The 18,695-nt window shown below is 25.9% G+C and overlaps 4 protein-coding genes and 1 long non-coding RNA gene across 8 annotated transcripts; 3 read left to right on the plus strand and 2 right to left on the minus strand.

The window, feature by feature from the left end:
• The first annotated feature begins 153 nt into the window (after window positions 1-153).
• LOC127287328 (peroxisomal acyl-coenzyme A oxidase 3-like) lies at window positions 154-3,281 on the plus strand. The gene is made up of 11 exons (XM_051314182.1): window positions 154-293; window positions 378-497; window positions 593-748; window positions 812-959; window positions 1,103-1,393; window positions 1,465-1,628; window positions 1,745-1,988; window positions 2,084-2,317; window positions 2,425-2,579; window positions 2,684-2,977; window positions 3,060-3,281. Exons 1-11 carry the CDS (start codon window positions 177-179, stop codon window positions 3,150-3,152), a joined length of 2,016 nt encoding a protein of 671 aa, XP_051170139.1. The 5' UTR covers window positions 154-176; the 3' UTR covers window positions 3,153-3,281.
• Window positions 2,844-10,387, minus strand: LOC127287334 (uncharacterized). 2 transcript variants are annotated; one of them, XR_007843865.1, is made up of 4 exons: window positions 10,247-10,387; window positions 5,462-5,685; window positions 4,572-4,749; window positions 2,844-2,988 (listed from the first exon to the last, which is right to left on the minus strand). It is a non-coding gene; the product is annotated as an uncharacterized LOC127287334 (long non-coding RNA). The 2 variants fall into 2 exon arrangements; XR_007843864.1 differs by lacking the exon at window positions 10,247-10,387 and adding an exon at window positions 6,335-6,475.
• LOC127287329 (peroxisomal acyl-coenzyme A oxidase 3-like) lies at window positions 3,339-6,967 on the plus strand. The gene is made up of 12 exons (XM_051314183.1): window positions 3,339-3,532; window positions 3,812-3,939; window positions 4,104-4,223; window positions 4,345-4,500; window positions 4,596-4,743; window positions 4,835-5,125; window positions 5,201-5,364; window positions 5,464-5,692; window positions 5,816-6,049; window positions 6,123-6,277; window positions 6,343-6,636; window positions 6,723-6,967. Exons 2-12 carry the CDS (start codon window positions 3,820-3,822, stop codon window positions 6,810-6,812), a joined length of 2,001 nt encoding a protein of 666 aa, XP_051170140.1. The 5' UTR covers window positions 3,339-3,532; window positions 3,812-3,819; the 3' UTR covers window positions 6,813-6,967.
• LOC127287330 (peroxisomal acyl-coenzyme A oxidase 3-like) lies at window positions 7,671-10,842 on the plus strand. 2 transcript variants are annotated; one of them, XM_051314185.1, is made up of 12 exons: window positions 7,671-7,779; window positions 7,836-8,027; window positions 8,155-8,274; window positions 8,350-8,505; window positions 8,638-8,785; window positions 8,851-9,141; window positions 9,202-9,365; window positions 9,432-9,645; window positions 9,729-9,962; window positions 10,036-10,190; window positions 10,255-10,548; window positions 10,636-10,842. In XM_051314185.1, exons 2-12 carry the CDS (start codon window positions 7,911-7,913, stop codon window positions 10,723-10,725), a joined length of 1,983 nt encoding a protein of 660 aa, XP_051170142.1. In that variant the 5' UTR covers window positions 7,671-7,779; window positions 7,836-7,910; the 3' UTR covers window positions 10,726-10,842. The 2 variants fall into 2 exon arrangements, with proteins under 2 accessions (XP_051170142.1, XP_051170141.1); XM_051314184.1 differs by having other exon boundaries at window positions 7,674-8,027.
• Window positions 10,843-11,082: 240 nt separating this feature from the next.
• On the minus strand, window positions 11,083-13,889 carry LOC127287333 (beta-1,3-glucosyltransferase). Of its 2 annotated transcripts, none has more exons than XM_051314187.1 (10): window positions 13,738-13,889; window positions 13,269-13,465; window positions 13,086-13,195; window positions 12,824-13,003; window positions 12,623-12,753; window positions 12,360-12,531; window positions 12,144-12,279; window positions 11,879-12,026; window positions 11,493-11,766; window positions 11,083-11,344 (listed from the first exon to the last, which is right to left on the minus strand). In XM_051314187.1, the coding sequence occupies exons 2-10, from the start codon at window positions 13,348-13,350 to the stop codon at window positions 11,186-11,188; spliced, it is 1,392 nt and encodes a 463-aa protein (XP_051170144.1). In that variant the 5' UTR covers window positions 13,351-13,465; window positions 13,738-13,889; the 3' UTR covers window positions 11,083-11,185. The 2 variants fall into 2 exon arrangements, with proteins under 2 accessions (XP_051170144.1, XP_051170145.1); XM_051314188.1 differs by lacking the exon at window positions 13,738-13,889 and adding an exon at window positions 13,569-13,707.
• Window positions 13,890-18,695: the final 4,806 nt, after the last annotated feature.

Genomic DNA, 18,695 nt, shown 5'->3' on the forward strand with positions numbered 1-18,695 from the left:
CTCATTGAAATTAACGAATTTCATTACCAAAGCAAATTTTAAATATTGAGCATTGATTACGAAAACTTTGATTCAGTTACGATTGATTTCGATAAAGTTTCAAAATCGGTTATATTGTTTTAAAATATCGATTTAAAAAAAAAATTAATAAATAATTGTTTTTAATAATAATAATAATGGAAACTTTGACGGACTTACCAACTGGGCCTCTGGATGATTATCGAAAACGTGCAAGTTTCAATTGGAAATCATTGAAAGTTCATCTGGAAGGAGAAGAAAATGTGAGACTTCAGGTAAGAAGAAATAAATTTTAATTTAGACATCAATTATTATTTTAATTAAAAAATTTTTTTTGCCCAATTAAATGAAAATTTTAGGCAAAATTATGGAATTTGATTCGTTCACATCGTGAATTTCGAAAATCAAAAAATTCCCTTTCCTTGAATGAAACACGACGAAAATGCATCAATCAACTGAATATTTTAATTAAAAATTTGGTAAAGTATAGTTTTTTTTTTAAAATTGGACATAACATAAAATTAATTTACTCTTTATTTTAATAAAAAAAAATTTAAATTAAATTTTTTAACAGCCAAGTGATGTTCTTTATTGGCCAGTTCAATGTTTTCAATATGATGCATCAATAGCAACTTTATTTAGTCTCAGAGAAATAGTTGTGCCCTCGGTGTTAATGAGTTTAGGAACTGCGCGTCATGGAGAAATTTTTGAAAAAATCAAAACAAGAGAGGTAAATTTTTTTTTAAATTTTCAATTTTATTGAAAGAAAAACAAAAAAAAAAATTGATTTCAGTATATTGGCGCTTTTTCTTTAACGGAAATTGCTCACGGTACAAATATCAAAGGAATGGAAACAACAGCAACTTATAATCCAAATACAGAAAGTTTTATTATTCACACACCAACTTTTAAGGCAGCAAAATGTTGGGCTGGAATGATGGGTAAATTAAGAAAAAAAAAAAAAAAATTACTGAATAAAAGAGAGAATCAAAATAAATTAATTTTAAACAATTAAGTATTTTTTAATTAATAAAGGATTTAAAAAAAAGGATTTAAAATAATAATTGTTTTTTTTTTTGTAAAGGAATGACAGCAACTCATGCTATAATTTACGCACAACTAATAACACCTGATAATATTAATCATGGTTTACATCCTTTTATTGTGCCTATTCGAAATCATAAAACATTTTTGCCCTATAAGGGACTAATAATTGGGGATTTAGGCGAAAAAATTGGTCTCAATGGAGTTGACAATGGATTTATTATTTTCAATCAATATTCAATTCCAAGAATAAATTTATTGAATCGTCACGCAGACGTTAGTGTTGATGGCAAATATATTGCTCGTATAAAAAATGAAAGTAAACGTCTAGGTAAAAACTTTTTTATCTTTTTAATTTTTTTTTTTAAATCTATGAAGTAATTAATTAAAAAAATATTTCAGGAGCATCTTTAGGATCGTTATCAAGCGGAAGAATTGGAATCTCATTAATTTCCACAATGTATCTTGCGGTGGCTGTAATTATAGCAATTCGATATTGTTCAGTGAGAAAACAATTTGGATTTTCTTTAACTAATGAATGGCCAGTAATTGAATATCAAGTTCAGGTGAATTTAAATTTTTCAATTTGATAAAAAAAAAATTTTCTTTTCATGATTTTATAAAGCTGAATTTTTGTATTTAAAAATAATTTCTAATTCTTTTTTTTTTTTTATTCTTTTAGCAAGGACGACTCTTACCTCATTTAGCGTCTGTTTACGCTTTCTCGATATTCTCCTTTTGGTTGATAAAAATAAGTGAAGATTTCACATCACAAATAATTGGAGATGGTGATCAAGATGAGCTCAATTCATTGGGAATGGAAATTCATGCTCTATCATCAGCTTCAAAGCCTCTTTCCACTTGGACATCACGAGATGGAATTCAAGATTGTCGAGAAGCTTGCGGTGGTTACGGATATCTAAAAGGTTTTAATTGCAAATTAAAGAAATGTTTCTAAATTTTAAATTAATGATTTTTGTTTGAAAAAATATTTTAATTAAAAAAAAAAAAAAATTCTTAGCTTCCAGATTAGGTGAAATGAAATCAGAAATCGATGCCACTTGTACTTATGAAGGAGAAAATAATGTTTTAATTCAACAGACAAGCAATTGGCTATTGAATCAATGGGAAAATGTTTTAAAGGGCAGTGAAATTGTTTCACCATTAAATACAATAAAATTTTTAGAAAAAGCCAATCAAATTTTATCCTTAAAATTCAATTGCAATAATATTGAAGAAACAATGGAACCTAATAGTAAAGAAATTTAATTTTAATTTTCTAATAAAATAAAAAAAAATCTATTATATTATTTAGTAAAACCAAAAAAAAACGATATTATATTTTTGAAAAAAAAATTTCAGATCTACTGCTAATCTATAAATGGCTAATTTGTAATTACTTGAAAAAAACTCACGAAAGAATTGAAAATTTACGAAAAAATGGTGGCAACAATTTTACAGCGAGAAATGATTCACAAATGTTTTTTGCAAAAACTCTTTCTTTAATTTATGCAGAGGTAAAATTTTATTTACAAATATGAAAAAGAGAAAATTAAAAAAAAAAAACTACTTTATTTAATAAGATAAAAATAATTGTACTTACAAAATAAATAATTGATAGCACATCGTGATTCAAAGATTCTTGGAGAAAATAAACGATTCAATTTTCAATGAATCAGAAAGGGAGATTTTGTTAAAATTATGCTCATTATATGCCGCTTGGTCATTGGAGAAAAAATTGGGCGACATTTATGCGGGAGGATTTGCAAATTTTAATTCACAATTGGAAACTTTTCTTCGTGAGGGAATAATAAAAATTAGCAAATCTTTGGTCCATGAAGCTGTGTCTTTAGTCGATGTTCTTGCACCTCCGGATTTTATTCTCAATTCTCCGCTTGGAATGTCTGACGGCGAAGTATATTTTGTCTATAAAAAAAAAAAGAATATACTTTTTAACTTGTTAACATTTAATTTTTAAAATCTTCAAAATTTTGCAGATTTACAAACATCTGGAAGAGATTCTTTTGAAAAATGCTTCAAATTTAAAACGAGTCGCTTGGTGGAAGGAAATTAAAAAATCCAAATTATAAATAAATATTTTATATGATAATTAGATTTTTTAAATGTTAATTCAGTAAATAAATATATTAGAAATACATAATAAAATTAGAGATTAGAAATATGAAAAAAAATTCTCTCTAATGTGAAATTAATTTTCCCTCCATTCTCATAGTCTCTCCTCCCACTTTATCAAATTTATTATTGCGTCAACTCGATTCCAAGTGAGAGGAATATTACTCGTATCATTTGTTATTTGTATCTTTATCTAATTTTTTTAGCAAGTCATTAAAGAATGAATTATTATTTGCCAAAGATTAAATTTTCCCTAACTTGCAATATTTCGAGATTGTGAGAATTTAAAAAACTTGGATTTTAACAAGAAAACTTGTTTTTCAAAACATCAAGTAAGGTTAGTTTTTCATTTATTAGATTATTTATTTATACAATTGTAATTTGTTTCATTTTTAAATATTTTAACTCACTATTCAATATGTTTGATAAGAAATTTGTCAATTCGTGTTTTATTAAATAAAAAAATAATTATATATATTTTTTGAAAATTTTAAAGAAAAATTTAATTATTATTTTAATAAAATATTTATTCATTAAATAAAATAATTAAAATTTTCACATTTTTAACAATAATGGCAAATAAAATTTGCAAAGAATTTTAATTTTAAAAAAATAGAATTTCAAATGGATACGATACGAGATTTACCAAAAAATGGACCATTAGAGGAATATAGAAAGAGATCGAGTTTTAATTGGAAATTGTTTAAAATCCATTTTGAAGGTGAAAAGTTCGTCAGATCACAAGTAATTTTCATATTTTATTTTTTTACAAAAATTAATTGAAATTAAAAAAAAAAAACTAAAAATAATTTTTTTGAAAAATTACACCTACATTTAAGAATAAAAATAAATTTTTTTTTTTAGTTAAAAATTGAAATTTAACGATTGTTAATTAATTATTGTCACAGGAAGAACTATGGAAGTTTCTTGAAAAAAATCCAGAATTCCATCATCCTACGAGATCGTTAACTTTAGACGAAACTCGTAGAAGATGTTATCGACAAGTCAATGAAATTTCAAAAATTGCTGTAAGGCTCATTTTAATTTTAAAATTTAAAAATTTCTTTTTTAATAAAAAAAAATAAATATGGTATAAAAAATAGAGAAAAATTTTTAATTATACAATGAAAAACAAAAATCTTGTACTAGGAAGACAAACCAATTGAATGGCATTTTTTGCTAAGCCTTTATGATACTTCATTGCCATTGTTAAAAGGTCTCAGTCGTGGAACAATTTCCAATGCAATTATCGATTTAGGTACAGAAAATCATCGAAAACTGGTGGAAAAATTTACAACTGGCACGGTAATGAAAAATGAATTATAATTAAAATAATAAAAAAAATAAATTTAAATAAATATATCTAAAAATCTTACTTGTAATTAAATGAAATTTTTCAGTTTCGTGGATGTTTAAGTTTCACGGAAATATCACATGGAACAAATTTGAAGGGTCTTCAAACTACAGCAACTTATGATGTTGAAACAGAAAATTTTATTCTTCACACACCAAATTTTCAAGCCGCCAAATGTTGGTCCGGTGTATTAGGTAAATCTGTAGAAAAGAAAAATATTTTTAATTATTTAAGAAAAAAGGGGAAAATTTCTGTTTAATTTTTTTTTCTTTTTGCTATAATTAGGAAAAACAGCAACACATGCACTTCTTTATGCTCAATTAATTACTCCCGATGGAGTAAATCATGGTCTTCATCCATTTATTGTTCCGATTCGAGATACAGAAACACTTTTACCTCTATCGGGAATAACTGTTGGCGATATGGGTGAAAAAATTGGTCTCAATGGTTTGGACAATGGTTTTTTGTTATTTAAAAATTATTCCCTTCCTCGTAATTATTTACTGAATAAAATTACCGATGTGACGAAAGATGGGAAATATGTTACTGTTTTGAAAGATCCAAGTCAACGTTTTGGTGAGATTTACAATTTTTTTTTTTTTTTTTTTTTCTGCCGATAATGATAAAACTAAATTATTTTATTCTTGCTAGGCGCATCTATAAGTCCTCTTTCTAATGGTAGAATAAGAATTATTTACAATAATACAATGTACATGAGAATAGCTTTGACAATAGCAATTCGATATTGTGCCTCAAGAAGGCAATTTGGTCCGACAGAAAAAGTGGAATTACCAGTAATTGAATATCAAGTTCAGGTGAGACAAGAAAAATAAATTAAAAGATTTTTGAAAGAAAATTAATTTTTTGAATATATTATTAGTAATGCAATTAAAAATAGTTTTAATTACTCACAGCAAGGACGATTGTTTCCACATTTAGCGTCACTATATGCACTCACTGTATTTAGTTATGATCTTTTCAAAAAAGTTGAAGAAAAAAAATCAAAAGATCCAAAAACTGTTGTTGCCGAGGGAATGGAATTACATGCACTCTCATCAGCGGGAAAACCATTTTCCTCGTGGTTAGTTCGTGATGCTATTCAAGATTGTAGAGAAGCATGCGGTGGTCATGGATATCTAAAAGGTAAATAAAAATTACAAATAAATAAAATTTAGAAAAGGTGAATGAATAATTTATATTTAGAAATAATTTGTATATTGAATAACAAAACAAAATTCTACAATGATAATAAATATTTTTTAACAGCATCACGTTTGGGAGAAATGAGAGGAGCAATCGATGCCAGTTGTACTTACGAGGGAGAAAATACAGTTTTAATTCAACAAGCGAGTAATTGGATTTTAAATCAATGGGACAATTTTAAAAAGGGAAAAGGAATTTCCTCGCCTCTTGGAACTGCAGGATTTTTAAAAACAGCAGTTTATATTCTTTCACAAAAATTTCATGCCACCACCGTTGAGGAAACTCTTAAACTTGATAGTAAATAAATTCAAAAATAAAATAACTATTTTAAAAATAAAAATCACAGAAAAAATTTCTCAAAAATTTACAGATCTTCTCATCATGCACAAATGGTTGACATGTTACTATCTTATGAAAACTTATGAGCACACGCAAAATTTAAGAAAACAAGGAATGAATTCTTTTGAGATTCGTAATAATTCACAAATGTTTTTCGCTCGTTCTTTGTCATTGATTTATGCCGAGGTATAATTTTTTTATTTTTTCCCACCCTGAAAATAGTTGAATAAAAATTTTACTTACATTTTTAGCATGCAGTGGTAAAAAGTTTTATGAATCGAATTGAAGATCCAATTTTCGTGAAATCGGAACGTTGTGTTTTGAAAAAATTGTGTGCATTATTTTCTGCTTCCTGCCTTGAGAAAAGAATGGCCGATTTTTATGCTGGTGGATTTGCGACTATTCATTCGAAACTTGACGTTTTACTTCGTACTGGAATTGTTTCACTCAACAATGATTTACTCAATGAAGCTGTGGCTTTAATTGACGTTCTTGCACCACCAGATTTTGTTGTCAATTCTCCTCTAGGAATGTCAGACGGCGAGGTAAATTGCTTGAAAATTTAAAAAAAAATTATTACAAATTATTTATATTTTATAAATTAAATTATTAATTTTTAAATTACTTTCAGATTTACAAACATTTGGAAGAGAATTTCTTCGGGGATGCAAAAAATTTCGAACGTCCATCTTGGTGGATGGAATTAAAATCTAATCTGTAATTTAATGTAAAATAGTTTTCTAAGCAAAAAACCAATATGAAATATTATTTTTCTTGTATTTTTGTAATCTGTAATTTTATGTAAAATATTAAATATAATTTTTTAATCATTTAGAAAAATTTTGTAAGACAATAAAAATTTATATTCTTCTTTAACTTGATATTATTTTTTCCTTCCTTTTTTTAAAAAAATTATTTCTAATTATATTAATTAATTTTCGTTATGGAAATTTGGCATAATAATGGAAATGAATTAATTATATAGAAAAAATAAATTTAGATTGAAATTAATGAGAAATATTACATTTGGGGATGAAAACAAATTTATTTACAATTAATTTTTAGAAAAAAAAACTTAATTTAAATAATTATTGTTAGAAAATTAAAAATAATTATCGCAATTTCTAATAATAAGTTTTTAAATTAAATAATTAAGAAAATGTTTTTAGTGTTTTTTAAATATTGCGCGTTTTATGACCCGAATTTGCGAATTGCGAATGTGATTAACTTTCTTCGTGAAACCTAACTAAAACTGACTTAAAACTGTTGAAAATATTGTACATTGTATTAAACTATTTGTATTATTTTATTATTATTTTTTTTTTTTTTAATTTTCTTCTTAACTATAGTGACTATTTTGATTTGATCCCTGTGCGATTCTCATCTGTTAACTTTTAATAATATATAAATTTTTTTAAATATGAAATAAAAAAATTAATAAATAAACAAAGTTAATAAAATAAATATAAATCAATTTGAAAAGTATATAATAGTATTAAATTTCAATAAAATGACACGCTCCTGAGGGCGGAGAATATATAAACTTGTTTGCTAGTATCATTTTTTTTCAATGCTAAAAATATCTCGAAAGATTTGTACTTATCATTGAAGAATGTAGTCAGTGATTATATTAATGTGATAAAATTTGTAAATTTCATTTTCAGAATATAAAAATTAGTTTTTAAATTATTAAAACTTACCAACTTTTGTGAATAATAAAAAATTTTCCAAACAGATATAATAAATAAATTGAAAACACATTTTTCAGTTGTTTAGACATAAATATTGAGAAATAAAAAATTGAATAAAAAGAAATAAAATGGAATTAATTCATAACTTACCGAATGGACCACTCGATGAATATCGAAAACGTGCGAGTTTCAATTGGAAATCCTTAAAATTACATTTGGAAGGCGAAGATTTTGTGCAATCACAAGTAGATATTTTTCTATAATTTTTCATTTCAATTTTTTTTTTTTTGTTTACTTAGTTCCCGTCATTAATTATTATTGTCCTGTCTAAAGCACACACAAAAAAAATAATTTTTTAAAAATTAATTCCAGGAAAATTTGTGGAAATTTATAAAAAATAGTTCAGAATTTCAACATTCTAAAGAATCATTAACTCTCGATGAGACCAGAAAAAGAGCATATCGTCAAGTACTCGCTCTTTCAAAAATCAAGGTATTTTAAAAAAAGGAAAAAAAAAATATTCATTTCTTGCCTTTATTTCTCGCTTTTTTTTCTCTCTTTCTTCAGGATGATAAATTTGGAACTTGGGCCCAATGGCTAAGATTTTATGACGCTTCCATAGGACCAATCAGAAGACTTTCACAGGAAGTTGTACCGGAAGCTATTCGAGATCTGGGAACAGAACGTCATCGAAAATTCATTTCAAAATTCATCGATGGCACCGTAAGGAATAATTTTCATTTCAATAAAAATTAATTACAGATTTTCTCTAATAAAATATAATTTTTAAAACAATTTATTTAATTTGATTAAAAAGAAAATGTAATAAAATACAAATTTCCCTGTAAAATTAAGTTTCTAGGATGTTTGTGCTTTACGGAAATAGCCCATGGATCAAATTTGAAGGGATTAAAAACATCAGCAACATACGATGTGTCAACGGGAAATTTCATATTACAAACACCAAATTTCGAAGCAGCAAAATGTTGGTCTGGACTATTAGGTAATTATAATTATTTTTCTATATTTATTTTCTTACCTTTTTATTATTATTTTTTTTTGTTATAGGAAAAACAGCAACACATGCACTTCTCTACGCCCAATTAATTACTCCCGATCGAATAAATCATGGTCTTCATCCATTTATTGTTCCAATTCGAGATCCAGAAACACGTTTGCCTCTATCGGGAATAATTGTCGGCGATATGGGGGAAAAAATTGGTCTCAACGGTTTGGACAATGGTTTCTTGTTGTTTAAAAATTATTCTCTTCCACGTGAATATCTACTCAATAAAATTGCAGACGTATCAAAAGATGGAATTTATAGTACAAATGTCAAAAAACAAGAAAAGCGATTCGGTGAGAATTGAATTATTTTTTTAAAATAAAAAAAAATTTAATTTCCTTTTTTTTTTATAGCGAAATTTTTATCACCTCTTTCTACTGGACGAGTGGGAATTACTCTTCACGCGACAATGTTCTCAAGACTTGCTTTAACAATTGCCATTCGATATTGTGCTGTTAGAAAACAATTTGGTCCAAATGAAAAAGAGGAAATTCCTGTAATTGAATATCAAGTTCAGGTATATTAATGTTAAAAATAATAATTAAAATACGAAAGGAAAATTAAATTTTTTAATTACTTACAGCAAGGTCGTTTATTTCCTCACATAGCTGCTTTATATGCGTGGACAATTTTTGGATATAATATCCTCAGGATGTCAGATTCAAAGAAATTATCAATGGCAGAAAGTTCAGAAATGCATGCATTAATTTCAGCAACAAAACCACTTTCCACTTGGAGTTCTCAAACTGCTATTCAAGATTGCAGAGAAGCCTGCGGAGGACATGGATATCTAAAAGGTAAATAATTTTCTAATTATTAGTCAATATTAATAATTACAAATATATTTTTAAAAAAATTTAATTTCTTTTTTTTACAATAGCATCTCGATTAGGAGAAATGAGAGCATCAAATGATCCCTCAGCTACTTACGAGGGAGAAAATACAGTTTTAATTCAACAAGCGAGTAATTGGCTTTTAAATCAATGGGACAATTTTAAAAGGGGAAAAGGAATTTCCTCGCCTCTTGAAACTGCAGGATTTTTAAAAACAGCAGTTTATATTCTTTCACAAAAATTTCATGCCACCACCGTTGAGGAAACTCTTAAACTTGATAGTAAATAAATTCAAAAATAAAATAACTATTTGAAAAATAAAAATCACAAAAAAAATTTCTCAAAAATTTACAGATCTTCTCATCATGCACAAATGGTTGACATGTTACTATCTTATGAAAACTTATGAGCACACGCAAAATTTAAGAAAACAAGGAATGAATTCTTTTGAGATTCGAAATAATTCACAAATGTTTTTCGCTCGTTCTTTGTCATTGATTTATGCCGAGGTATAATTTTTTTATTTTTTCCCACCCTGAAAATAGTTGAACAAAATTTTACTTACATTTTTAGCATGCAGTGGTAAAAAGTTTTATGAATCGAATTGAAGATCCAATTTTCGTGAAATCGGAACGTTGTGTTTTGAAAAAATTGTGTGCATTATTTTCTGCTTCCTGCCTTGAGAAAAGAATGGCCGATTTTTATGCTGGTGGATTTGCGACTGTTCATTCGAAACTTGACGTTTTACTTCGTACTGGAATTGTTTCACTCAACAATGATTTACTCAATGAAGCTGTGACTTTAATTGACGTTCTTGCACCACCAGATTTTGTTGTCAATTCTCCTCTAGGAATGTCAGACGGCGAGGTAAATTGCTTGAAAAATTAAAAGAAAAATTATTACAAATTATTTATATTTTATAAATTAAATTATTAATTTTTAAATTACTTTCAGATTTACAAACATTTGGAAGAGAATTTCTTTGGGGATGCAAAAAATTTCGAACGTCCATCTTGGTGGATGGAATTAAAATCTAATCTGTAATTGAATGTAAAATAGTTTTCTAATCAAAAAACCAATATGAAATAATATTTTTCTTATATTTTTGTAATATTTAGAAAAAAAATTTTTTATTGAGTAAAAATTTTTATTCTTCTATAACTTGCCTTTTTTTTCCCCTTAAAACCACTTGTTTTATCTTCAATTTTGTAAATTCTTCAATAAAATCCTATTCTAATTTTAAATACTACATTTTTCTTAATTTATAATTTAACAATTATTAACTTTAATAATCATTTTTATTTTTTCAATAATTTAATTAGTTCTTTATCTCTTCTTTTTTTCAAAAAAATCCATTGTTTTGTTGTTTTGAAAATGAAAAATGCCGTTTTGCATTCGATATTTAGTGAAAATGTTTTTAATATTTTTTTTTTTCGAAATTTTTTTCACATTTGAAATTAGTCGAACGTTTTAGTTAGCTGTGAATATGATTATATAACAGATATTATAACTCAGTGTGAGTTAATGATGAGTGAAAAAAATTTTCATCATCTTCGGCAAACCATTGCTTATACGTTTCTTTGGGATTAATATTCCAAAAACTGTGAAACGACACTGGTTCATGAGATGAAAGATATCCTGCTGCATAATCAACTGCTCTTGCCTACAAAAAAAAAAATATTTTTCCCCAACATATTTCTCACAATGAAAATAAAAATAATTTAAATATTTAACATTTAGATCTCAAGATTTTTAAATAAAAATTTTAAGTAAAAATTATTTGAAAATTGAAAAAAGAAATTAATACAGACCTGATGAAAAGCAGATGAGTGAATTATATTCAAGTTGAGATTCTGAAGGCATTGACCAAAGAGAAACATATCGTCTGCAGTTTCCCGATGCGGACATTGACAATCTGTTGAATTTATTATTAATTTAACTACTGGTTTTGATAAAATGAGACCAGCTCCAGAAGTCAAATAATCGTAACCATCATCGTCATTTAATCGAAAACCATATCGCTGTCCCAGTGCTATCAAATTTTTTGGATTGTAACAGGTCAATAATTTTTGAATTCGAGCCAAACTACAAAAAATAGATTTATATTATTTTTTTTTTTTAAATAACTAGAAGAATTTAATTAAATAATTAAAACTAATTCGATCTTTATTTATTTTATTAATACTTATATCAATACCTTACTATAGTGTCATCGTCAGTAATTAAGAGCCAATCGATATTTTTTTTTCTCATTACTTTATATGCATGTTGCAAAATCCCATAAGTTTTTGCACAATGTCCAACGTTAGTTTTCGGAACAATATGAGAATTTGGTAAACTATTGTCTATTTCAATTTATATATACAAAACTATTAATTATTTAAAAACGAAAATTTATATATATATTAAAATATAAATGTAATTTATAAAAATGTAATTTAAAAAAAAATATTATTAAATACCTGCTTCGTCTGTATAAAATGCAATATTTCTCGCGTATTTACTCCAGGTATTCAAAATAACAGGTATACGATCATTTCGAAATTGTTTACATGTTTTCACAGCCACATAAATTTTTTCACTTAAAATTGGTTTATCCTAAATTATTATAATGTATAAATACTTAACTTATAATAATTTCAGTATAATTAATATAAAAAATTTGAAAAATACATTACACAAGGATAAAATTGTCGTGGAAAAGTTGCACACTTTCTATTCGAAACGATGCAAAATTTAGCAGAGTGTGTTAAACTTGGTCCTTTAATTTCATCATCGATATAATGAGCAAGTTCATGAGATGAATCTATGGAAAAATCCATTTGTCTATTTCTCTGATTTGTTGCAATACTAAATTCAAAAAAAAAATCATTTTCTTTCTTACTTTTAATACAAATATTAAAGAAAAAAAAAAGAAAATTAATACAAAAAATACGTGTACCTGTATAACAATTGTTTTGTCATAGCAAATCCGGAAGCTTCATTTGGATATTTAAAAGGAGCTTTTAATTTTGCAAAATGATGAATTATAGTTAAATCATGATCTGTAAGTCCATAAGAAAGCCACATATTCTGAAAAGTATATTTAGTTTTTTTCCATTTTATTTCTAAATTTTTATTCTAAATTCGATATAATACTCACTTTTGATTTATGTTCCGAGAGAACTCGAATAAGTTCAATTAAATTAATTACAGTATTTTCTAAACAGAATAAAAACCATTTCTTATTTGGATAATTAAATGACAAATGGGAAAACAATGGTAAATATGTCCATGATCCTTTAATTTTTAATTCGTGCGTGAGAATTATAACTGGAGAATTCTAAAAAAAATTGAATAAAAAAAATTTCTATTTAATACAATTTTTCTGTTTAATAAATAGACAAATAAACCAAAAAAAATACCTTTTCCATAGATTCTGCTTGATCATTAATATTTTTTTGCAATAATTCAGCGTGTGCTTTATGATAAGGATTCGATTGGCTTATAATTACTATAACTAAATCTGATGGTTCTGAAAAATAAATTTTACATACGAAAAAAAATGAAATTCAAAAATTCAAATTTTTCAATAAATATAAACATACCTAAAAAATTATTGTCATCCTGAGAAATAATTTGTCCCACTTGTAGATAAATTAACAAAAGAAAAAAATTTATTTCCTTCATTTTTTTTTCTTTTTTTTTAAATATAAAATTGTAAAATTAAAAAATATTTTCTTCAAAACTTTACAAAAACTTTTTTTTTTATGTACAAAAAAAGATTTGATAATAAATGCATGTTCTAAAAAAAAAGAAAAATTTTTAATTAATCATTTCTTGCATCAAAGAATTATTATTAAACAATTTTTTTTTGCACATATATAACAATCTTTCAACTTTCTAACCTCAAAAATAAAATTTATATTACTACCAACATGAAAAAAAATTTCCATTTGACAAAAACATAACCTAAAATTATTGTTACAAATTAATTGGTATAGAAAACTCGTGAGAAAACTTAATAACTATTAAATAATAGCCTTTAAATTATAAATCATGTATAAATGAACTTACAAAAGAGGAACTAAATATCAATGGTTAGGATGTGCTAATTTTACAATTCATTAAAACACCCTCTATAAACATTTATATCAACTTCTTTTTCAAATTCAAATTTTCGATTAATTATTCGAGTTGTTCGATATAATTTTGTAGTTATCGATCGTGTAAAGAGGGCGCAGCGGGCAGTAGAAAAAGAAATTTTTTTACTAACAAACATTTTAGTCGACACAGGATTCTCGTTCTGATTGTCGTCAAGTGTAGACCTACTGCGCATCTTTTACGAGTGTTATACGTTTTCTAACGTTTTGAATATTTCGAAATTTAATTGATTGGTGTTTTCCTTTTTAATCCTTTTACTTATTTCTAAGAGGTTATTTCTTTATTTTATATTTATTATTTCGTTTTTGATTTTTGATAAAGGTAAGTTTTTTCTTTTCATTTATTAGAGGCCTAAGGGCCGCTGACTATTATGTCAGCTACCGATGATCCATCTCATTTTGATCATGATCCTGATTTTCATGAGGACCCTCTCGATTCAATCATGATTGATCAATCTTTGGAAAATTTAAATAAAGAAAATCAAATTTTATCTAATTCTGGCTTTCAAAATCAAGTTATTTCGAAGTCTAATAAACGTAAATCTTCACATTTAAATAATAATAATAATAATGATTTTGCAAAGAAATCAGATAATTCTAAAGAAAAATCTCTTCCCTCTTTTGATAAATTATTAAAAAACAAATATAATTCTAATAATAAAGGTCCTTTTCAAGTAATTGTTGAAACTAAAGATAATTCAGCTTTACATCCTCTCAAATGTGGTAAAATTTTACATAAAAATTTTAGATGTTCTATTAAAAATATTGAAAAAACAGGTCTCTCACGAGTTATGGTAACTTGCATAGATCGTGAAAGTGCTAACAAAATTGTGGATAATAATGAAATTCTTTCATCTGTCAATTTATCTGCTTTTATTTCAAATTTTAATATTTCAAGAGAAGGAATTGTTCGATTTGTTCCTAAAGATATTGAAATGGATGATATTATCAAAGATTCTACAAATGATTTAAACGTTAAAATTCTTGAAGCGCGTAGATTTTTAATTAAAAATGACAAAGGTGAATTGTTCCCAGGTTCAACTGTTCAAATTAAATTTGAAGGTCAAGAATTACCAAATTTTCTTTATCTTTATGGTTCAAGGTCAGTTATTCATCCTTATATTCAACAACCTAAAATGTGTTATTCTTGTTTTAGGTTTGGTCATGTTTCAAGCATATGTAAAAATCCTCGATGCTTATCGTGTGGCAATTCACGTCATGAGGAAGGTTCTACTTGTCCTAATTCTGGAAAACCACCAGTTTGTTTAAATTGTTCTGGACCTCATCTTAGTACAGATAAATTATGTCCAAGCCGAGAGGATCAAAATAATATAATGAAATTAGCTGCTTATAGAAACATTTCTATTGGATTAGCTAAGAAAATTTATTATTCCGAGAAAAAACGTGCTACTTCTGGAAATTTTTCCTTTGACTTTTCATCTCTTTTAAATTCTAAAGATACTCCTCTTTTTAACATAAAGTCAGTTTCCGTTCCTCGCTTTAATTATTCTAATTTTCCTGAATTAGGTGAAGTCGACCTTGATTCAGCTATGGGCACTAATTCTTCTATTTCATCTCCTGTTCTTAATCCAACTTTGTTGAAATCTAATAAATCAAAGTCATCTAAAATTCTTCAAAATAATTCTGTAAATCATAAGAATCAATTTCTTACTAATCAAGTATCCTCTTTTATTCCTTCTAATTTGAATTCTTCACAATCAACTCATAGTTCTAACTTGTCTCAAATTCCTATTCCTGTATCAGCATCTATTTCATCTCTCAATAGAAATGTTACTCCCTCTTTTCTTCCTGATAATTTACAAACTTTAACTCATTTAATTTCTCAACTTACACAATTTCTTAAACAAATTTCTCCTCTGACAGATATTCTTTCTCAACTTTCAAATTCTTTTTTAAATCCTCAATCTATCAATTCTCCTCTCAATTTTTCCACTAATTAATTTTCTTTATTATGAATTCTAATAATAATTCTTTTTTGAACATTTTTCAATGGAATTGTCATAGTATTTTTCCTAAAAAAGGATTTTTAGAGCGTATATCTCAAAATTATGACATAATTTTGTTATGTGAAACTTGGCTTAAACCTAAAGTTTCCTTTTCTATTCCCTCTTTTAATATTTATCGTAAAGATCGCATCGGTCGTTCTGGTGGTGGTCTTCTTATTGCAATTAAAAATGATATTCCTTTCAAAATAATTAATTCTGTTTTTAATCTTGATGATGTTTTTAATACTCAAGCCATTTCTTTACAGACTCATCTTGGTGAATTTATTATTGTAAATGTATATCGAATTCCAAATTATCAAAATTCAAATTTAGATTGGTTTTCTATTTTTGATGAATTTTTTATCTCTTTATCACAATTTTCTACTCTTTTTATAGGAGGTGATTTTAATTGTCATAATTTATTATGGGGATGTGATAGATCTTGTAATATAGGTGATTCTTTTATCTCAGCTTTTCCTGATTATGACCTCTCAATTCTTAATAATGGTAAACCTACCTTAATTTCATATCCTTTTGGTTCTATATCTGCTATTGATCTTTCGATAATCTCAAATAATTTAAAACTTATTTCTACCTGGGATGTTTTAGAAGATAAATTGAGTAGTGATCATTTTCCTATTTCTATTAAAATTGGCATTCATTTTGTCTTCTTTAATTTTATTTCTCATAAATATTGTCTTAAAAGAATAAATTGGAGAAAGTTTTCAACATGTTTGGGTTCTTATTATGATGAAGATTCTTTTCCAATGTTTAATTCTTCAGATGATGTTCTCAATGCTTATAATACCTTTATTTCCAATGTTGATTCAGCTCTTCATTTTGCTGACCCTAATTTAGATCGGAAACCTTCTAGGAAAAAATTTTATCCTTATTCTCCTCCATGGTGGAATGCAGAATGTGATAAACTTTCTCGTATACGTTTAGCTAAATTAAAGAAATATAGAAATAACTCTTCTTATGAAAATTTTATTGATCATCAAAAATTTGAAGCTTTTACTAAGAATAGATTTAAATTAATTAAAAAAGAAAGTTTTAGATCTTTTTGTGAATCATTATCTTTAAATACTCCTTTTTCTATTATTTGGAAAAAAATAAAAGGCTTTAGACATAGAATGCTTAATTCACCTTCTATTACTTCTTGTCCTGCAAATTTAGATGTTGTTGAAGATATGCATATTTATATTCGAGATTTTTTAGAGATGTCCAATAATTTTGATAATGCTCCAAATATTTCTCTTCCAACATATATTACTTCTAATGATCATCTTTTAAACTCTTCTTTAAACTCTATAAGTGATAATTCTCATTCTTCCTTTTTTGATTCTCCCTTTTCATTTGAAGAATTAGAGTTAGTTCTTAAAAAAGTAAAAGTTAAATCATCTCCAGGTCTTGATAAGATTAGTTTTGAAGTAATTAAAAAATTTCCTAAACATGTTTTACTTTTTCTTCTACATCTTTTTAATAATATTTATTTTTATAGAACTTTTCCTGATTCTTGGAAAGAATTTCTTATTTTTCTTCTTCCAAAAACTACTAAACGTAAATTTCGTCCAATAGCCTTGGCTTCTTGTTTTTTAAAAATTATGGAAAATCTTATATCTAATCGTTTGACTTATTGGCTGGAAAATAATTCTATTCTTTCTCCATTCCAATATGGTTTTCGAAAAAATAAATCATGTGCAGACAGTTTAGCTATTTTATCTTCTCAATTACATTTATCTCTTGCTGAAAAAGATTATACAGCTTGCATTTTTCTTGATATAGCTGCTGCTTATGACAATGTTCTTCCAAATGTTTTAATTAATGATTTACTTGAATTAGGTATTTCTATTAATGTTTGTAAATTTATTTATAATTTAATTTCTAATCGCAAAATTTTCTTTAAAATTAACGATAAAAATGAAGGTCCTCACATTTTGAATAAAGGCCTTCCACAAGGTTGTATCTTAAGTCCAATTTTATATATTATTTATACTCGTAGATTACATAAATGTCTTAATTGCAAAATTTTAGAATATGCTGATGATTTAGTTTTATATGTATCTAATAAAATTTTAATAATTGCTATTCAAATTTTACAACAAAATTTAATTAATTTAAATGATTCTCTTAAAAATCGAGGTTTATCTCTTTCACCTTCTAAATCTAAATTTTTAATTTTTCCAATCTCTATTAATAAACTTCCGGATAATACTTTTTTAATTTTACAAAATAATCATATTTATCCTTCTGCAGAAACTAAATTTCTTGGGATTACTTTTAATTGTTCTTTATCTTGGAATGCTCATTTTAATGATTTACTTAAAAGAGGTTACGGGGTTTTGAATATTCTGAAATGTTTATGTGGGACATGGTGGGGATCTCATCCAAAAATCCTTAGTATACTTTTTCATTCTTTGGCTAGAAGTATATTTGAATATGGTTGTCATGCCATTTCTATTTTTAAAGAAGACAAATTATTTAATAAACTTGAAAAATTACACAATAAATTTTTAAGACTTATTTTGGGTTATCGTATTTCTACACCTATTGTTGTAATGCAGGCTGAATTAAAGGAATTTCCTCTTATTTCTAGATTTCAATTAGTTTCTGATCGTTTCTTTCTTCGTTCTCTTAATGTTTTTTCTCATCCTATCATGTCTTTATTGTTACGCCTTTTTTATTTAACCAAATTTAATAATACTTATTATAACCTAGATAAAGGTTTTCTTCTTTTACGTTCTTTTTATAAACTTCATGGTTTTCAAAATTTAATGTTTAATTCATTTACTCCTTTAAATTATCTTTGTCCATTTGAATTACAATTTTTTAAACCCTCTGTTGATTTACAATTTGGTTTTATTGT

Source organism: Leptopilina boulardi, unplaced genomic scaffold, assembly GCF_019393585.1.
Source record: "Leptopilina boulardi isolate dan_hultmark-lab unplaced genomic scaffold, ZJU_Lbou_2.1 LbouV2_368, whole genome shotgun sequence".
NCBI lineage: Eukaryota > Metazoa > Arthropoda > Insecta > Hymenoptera > Figitidae > Leptopilina > Leptopilina boulardi.

Coding starts and splice junctions, on each gene's coding strand:
- LOC127287328 (XM_051314182.1), top strand. CDS start 177: ATGGAAACTTTGACGGACTTACCAACTGGGCCTCTGGATGATTATCGA. Junction 1,629..1,744: donor TAATTGAATATCAAGTTCAG/GTGAATTTAAAT, acceptor TTATTCTTTTAG/CAAGGACGACTCTTACCTCA. Junction 2,318..2,424: donor AGAAACAATGGAACCTAATA/GTAAAGAAATTT, acceptor AAAAAATTTCAG/ATCTACTGCTAATCTATAAA.
- LOC127287329 (XM_051314183.1), top strand. CDS start 3,820: ATGGATACGATACGAGATTTACCAAAAAATGGACCATTAGAGGAATAT. Junction 4,744..4,834: donor ATGTTGGTCCGGTGTATTAG/GTAAATCTGTAG, acceptor TGCTATAATTAG/GAAAAACAGCAACACATGCA. Junction 5,365..5,463: donor TAATTGAATATCAAGTTCAG/GTGAGACAAGAA, acceptor AATTACTCACAG/CAAGGACGATTGTTTCCACA.
- LOC127287330 (XM_051314185.1), top strand. CDS start 7,911: ATGGAATTAATTCATAACTTACCGAATGGACCACTCGATGAATATCGA. Junction 8,506..8,637: donor CAAAATTCATCGATGGCACC/GTAAGGAATAAT, acceptor TGTAAAATTAAG/TTTCTAGGATGTTTGTGCTT. Junction 10,549..10,635: donor TAGGAATGTCAGACGGCGAG/GTAAATTGCTTG, acceptor AATTACTTTCAG/ATTTACAAACATTTGGAAGA.
- LOC127287333 (XM_051314187.1), bottom strand. CDS start 13,350: ATGAAGGAAATAAATTTTTTTCTTTTGTTAATTTATCTACAAGTGGGA. Junction 12,280..12,359: donor CACGACAATTTTATCCTTGT/GTAATGTATTTT, acceptor ATAATAATTTAG/GATAAACCAATTTTAAGTGA. Junction 12,027..12,143: donor ATTTTATACAGACGAAGCAG/GTATTTAATAAT, acceptor AAATTGAAATAG/ACAATAGTTTACCAAATTCT.